General features: G+C 34.3%; 1 protein-coding gene across 1 annotated transcript; it reads left to right on the top strand.

Annotated features, from left to right (window-relative positions):
* The first annotated feature begins 2721 nt into the window (after window positions 1-2721).
* On the top strand, window positions 2722-4374 carry LOC111378222 (uncharacterized protein At4g22758-like). Its single transcript, XM_023001390.1, has 2 exons — window positions 2722-3480; window positions 3978-4374. The coding sequence occupies exons 1-2, from the start codon at window positions 3249-3251 to the stop codon at window positions 4154-4156; spliced, it is 411 nt and encodes a 136-aa protein (XP_022857158.1). The 5' UTR covers window positions 2722-3248; the 3' UTR covers window positions 4157-4374.
* Window positions 4375-5283: the final 909 nt, after the last annotated feature.

The raw sequence follows: 5283 nt of genomic DNA, 5'->3' as shown, positions 1-5283 counted from the left end.
TATCTCCATGGAAGACATATGCATGCATGACGAAGCCTTGAAGCTAAGTCCAAGGCTCATTCGTATTTCCTCTATTGAAGTAAAGATACAAAGGCGAAAAAGTCAACAAAGCCAAAATCAAATCCAAATCACAGCAAGTGATGACCCACACGTGGAGATCCTGAATTTATGTATGAAATTCTTTTAGAATGATTGATGGAACCTTTATAATGAGTAAAATGTCAAGTCTTATCAGTTTAGACAATGTGGTGGCTGCTCTTTGTAAAAACATTAAATGCGCCACATGTTAGGAAGTTCAAATTGATGCTTAGGATTGTATGCTTCGAATAAGGAGATGAGGTAAAATGTATCTTCATTCAATGGACACCATTTCATATATAATACTATAAATACCCCCTCCATGTATCATTTGAAAGGAATGCAACTCAATACACTTAAAAGGTATTAGTTGTCTTGTCTCTTGCTGATTATACACTTGCTTTGATGGAGTTAGGATTGCTTTGCTTTCTTTAATTATTTGTGATTAGTTATTTTCCCTCATATCTCATTGGTGTCTGAACATTTTTGTCTCATATCATAGAGCATCTCCTACATCCATATACAAAAACCTCGTCTGACCAAGTTCCCGATCAAAGCGTGTTAGAATTTGCTTGCATTGATGCGATTGGACCTGACATCTGTTGTCCGCGTCATCCTAAAAGAAACAAGATCAATAAGTGATGGAGTAATGATGACTTCTTGAGCATATATCAACCAAATATCATCAACATAAGTTGGTCAAAAGACCATTTTAATCCTTGGTTATGATGCAAGGGGGGGAAATTGCATTCAAACTTTGATAATGTATATATGTGATGTGGGTCCATGGCAAAGGTTGAAATAATTTGTGATGAAGGCATGAATGATGATTTGTTCAGATACTTGAGCAGTTAAAATTGTTTAATTCAAATTCCCCTATTTCAAGATATAAAATTTTGAATTTTTATTTATTCATATTAAAACGTCCTTGGTGTGCCATCAAAGTAGACTTTCAAAAAGCCTATGATTCTAACAATTGAAATTCCGAATTGGATACTATACATAGCTTTCATTTTCCTTCAAATGTCACCAATGGTTCAAGACATGTACTTGCATTGGTCGTGGACATAATATTTCTCAGACGAGTTTCTGAATATGTAGTCCAAGTTCCAATTTTACCCTCACAACATATCAAAATGGGCAAATTATATTAATTAGCAACATGCACTGTCCATTTGCACATAAGTGAATATGCGTGAAAACTGTTGTACTTTTGAATATCAAGTCTTGTTTGTACCACACAAAAGCACAAAAATATTATTATAATTATATTAAATTACTTAAGTAGGGTTCTTGTTTCATTTTTGACCCAACGTAATCACATTTAACATTTTAAATTTGTTTACTGCCAACTTGTTATTCTTTATTATTTTAATAAACAGAAATTGAGATCGAGGAAAAAAAATATTCAACAAATTATTTTGAAAAATTTACATCAACGCGTAGAGAAAAGTAACGTCACTCTATCATTATTAATGCCATTTATTAATATAAAAAAAAGTTAATCCTTAGTGGAATATTTATTTTTAATCACATCAATGTCATTTATTAATTTGAAAAATATAACTAATTACCTGACAATTTGAGTACAAACTCCCACGTGAACTATTTATGAGAATTCAATGGTACAAAATTAAGTGAATTTGCTAAATAGGTAACAAATATTTTGGTCTAAACAAGTAGTAATGAATGCATAGAATATGACACGAACGAAATCATCAAACCGAGAAATGTATTTTTCAATTCTCTTCCAATTTGAAAATATTGCATAAAATTTTCATCACATGTAATTCCTATAAATCTTGTACGAAAGTACCGCTTCATCACATAGTAGGAATAAATTATAATATCTCAAAAAATGGGTCGAATATTTAGCAAAACTTTCGTCATACATGATTCTTATGTGTGTTGCACAAAAGTACTGCTTCATCTTTTCGCACAGCGAATAAGGACCTCAAAGATTTTTTTTGTAAAAATGTAGGACGAAGTTATAATTTCTTAAAAAGGGCTGAATATTACGTAAAAATTGCATCACACGTGATTCTTATGCGTTTTGTACGAAAGTACCCTTTCATCTTTCACGTGATGAATAAGGACCTAAAAGACAGTTTGCGAAAAGAGTATGACCTATTTATAATCTAAAAAAAGGTCAAATGTTACGTAAAACTTTTATCGCAAATGATTCTTATATGTGTTGTATGAAAGTACAACTTCACCTTTTTGTGTGGTGAGTAAAGCAATTCCTCAAAAAATGGCCTAAATATTAGAGCATGTTTGGAAATGATTTTTTTCCAAAAAATTAATTTTTTGATCGTTATTTCACAATTTCATCCGTCATATTTGACTTATTTTCTCACAGATAGACCCAACTTTTCTCTTAACGATCAAAAAATCAATTTTTAAAATCACTCTCAAATAGGCTCAATGTAAAATTTTCATCAAACGTGAATCTTATCTTATGTGTGTTGTACAAAAGTATAACTTCTTAAGGACTTAAAAGACATTTTGCAAATACAGTGGGACCAAATTATAATCTCTCTAAAATGGGCCGGTGCGAACTGCGAAGTGGTGCGTCTTGGAAATTCACTAGAAGAGAATATTCCCCAAGAAACCAATTTCCAGCGCATTCTGGGATAATTTTGTAGGGATAGAACCCTAACCCTAAAGATTTACATCCGTATATATATCTATATATATAGAGGATAGGCATCTCTTTTCCATCGCATTCTCAACCGAATCAATTTGTTTGGCATCGCAATCTTCTTCCTTTCTTCTTCTGCCCCCTTTGCCCCCCATTTTGTTTCTCAAATATTCTCGATTTCTTGTTTCGGGCCCGTTTATCCCAAAATCCAAACCAATTCAATTCCATTGTGAATGGTGGAAATCTCGGGTATACAATTAATGATATCACCATTTTCTTCTTCTCCAAGAAGGGGGTTTTCTGTTGACACCTCTTTCTGCTTCGGCTCCTGTATGGAAGGCTGGTACTACCGCTGCCAAGGCCTTGACCCCTGAATCAAACACGACTTCAATTCAATTTTGCAATTCGGCTTATTCCTTTTGTCCGTTTTATTTAATTGAATTCGTTAATCCCTCCTCTTTTTGGTATTTGTTTATCGCTTTTCGAAATAAGGAAAAAATATTTGGTGAAAAAAATCGGAATTTAAAGGATGTTGCTTTCCAAGCAGAAGAAGAATCAAGTCGGGAAGGGTAACCGTTTTCTCATCAGCATTACGGTGCTCGGGAGCGCTGGCCCGATCCGTTTTGTGGTGAACGAGGAGGAGCTTGTTGCTGCTGTAATGGATACAGCCTTGAAATCGTATGCCCGAGAGGGGAGGCTGCCCGTTCTGGGGTCGGATCTCAATAATTTCGTGCTCTATTGTCCTCTTGCCGGGATTGACGGTAATGAATTTTCCGCATAATTTATTTGTTTTGTCTAATTCTTTGATATGTTTTTAATGAAAAGTTTGATGTCAATTGTTCATTTGTGTTGTCGACTATAACCTAGTAAACAGTATTTGAGTTTTAGTTTTATAGAAATTGCAAATTGCAATCCATATGTATTTTTTTTTGGCGAAATTTTGTTTTCCATTAACTATTAGGTAAATTCAAAATAAATTAAGGTTGATAGTTATAAAATTTTCCGTAATGAACTCATGAAGCATGATAAACAGCTGTTTTTGTTTTTATAATTTTTTGAAATTAAAACTGCAATTGGATTCAATTTATTATACCTACTGTTTTCTTCATTCTGCAATCTGATAACAGTCTGTTGTTGGTTTTAGTTCATGGTTCGTTGTCCTCAATTGGATGTGATAGATATCACTTCTTTTCCATGTTGACGATTTCCACTTTGATTTGAACAAAGTATTGATCTTCTATGTTATCTTTGGGTGTAGGTCTTAGTCCCTGGGAGACAATTGGATCTCTTGGTGTTCGGAATTTCATGCTGTGCAAGAAACCGCAAACTGAGAAGGTTGTAGATGATGAGAAGTCGGTGACAATGGCTCGGAAGGGAACAGGAAGTTGGAAGGCTTGGTTCCATAAATCTCGCAATCTTAAGGTTTCTTCTCATTGAGTTGAGATCAGAATCTTATTGTTCTTGGTGTTTAGACTCGTGACCGTGGTTTTTGTTCTAAATGATGCTTTGCGTGTATGATTTGAGTCTACTCATTGTAATTTACGATGAGAAATAAATGTAATACCTTTTGAGGTTTTCTCTAGAATAAAACAGATTCTCTTTTGTTGTTTGGTTGTATTCGCATCTCTTTGTTGAATTTATCGTCTGCAAAAGCAGAAACCTTGGTGTTTTTTTTTTAATTGTGACATTATTCTCTCTTGCGATATGACTAAAAGATGCTTGCCATAAATCAAAAGCTATAAAAAATGCTGTCTTGTTATAGGATTCTTGTTTACTAATAAGCTTTTATCAGTGTAGAGAAATGTTAAATGTATCTTGATCTCAATGCATATGGCGTACATGAACAAGGTACTGTTTTTTTTTTGGGCGTCTCGTGTGACGGTAGCATATTTGAATCGTAAATGAGCTGACGCAGTTTGTTAAGTCTCTTGGTTATATGATGTCTATGATATGTTCTTCGGAAAAGCTCTGGTTTGAGATTGGGGACGGCTGGGATGAGCTGGTGAAGTTGGAATGTGATCTGTTTTGAATATCTCAAGCTTGAGGTACAAAGAGGACTCTTGTCAATGGAGTGTTGTCATTTCTTTTGAATTGATAGGTTCTATTGTCAATATCTTTTGGTAGTTGAGTCGGAATTCTTCTATCTCCATCTAGACCTACCATTGAGCAACTCATGTTACTCATCATATGGCAAGTATGTCAAATTGTTGTTTAATTTTGTGGTTGGTTTGAATTCGAGTGTCCAGTTCTTTAAACTATGATTCCCTTTATGATTGAGTACCTGCTGATAATTTATTAGTTTATTTGTGTCTTGTTAATAGAAACCCAGTGTCTAGAAGGCAAGTATGTGGGATGGGTGATTAGAATATGCTAAGTATATTCTCTTCTAATCGTTGCAACTTTGATTCCCTTGGGTAACGTGGCGTAGGTTGCAAGTTCAATGAAGATTGGTGGTTAGAGTCTTGCTTGGGATTATTAGGAAAGTTCACTTGGACAAATATCTCATATGTATAGCACGGACACTCTAATTAGTGTAGTGTATTTGTGTTCGACACGTGTCGAAT

Source organism: Olea europaea, unplaced genomic scaffold (assembly GCF_002742605.1).
Source record: "Olea europaea var. sylvestris unplaced genomic scaffold, O_europaea_v1 scaffold1787, whole genome shotgun sequence".
In the NCBI taxonomy this organism is placed as follows: domain Eukaryota; kingdom Viridiplantae; phylum Streptophyta; class Magnoliopsida; order Lamiales; family Oleaceae; genus Olea; species Olea europaea.
The sequence above is the reverse complement of the archived record's forward strand: the minus strand, read 5'-3'. Positions and strand labels throughout refer to the sequence as shown.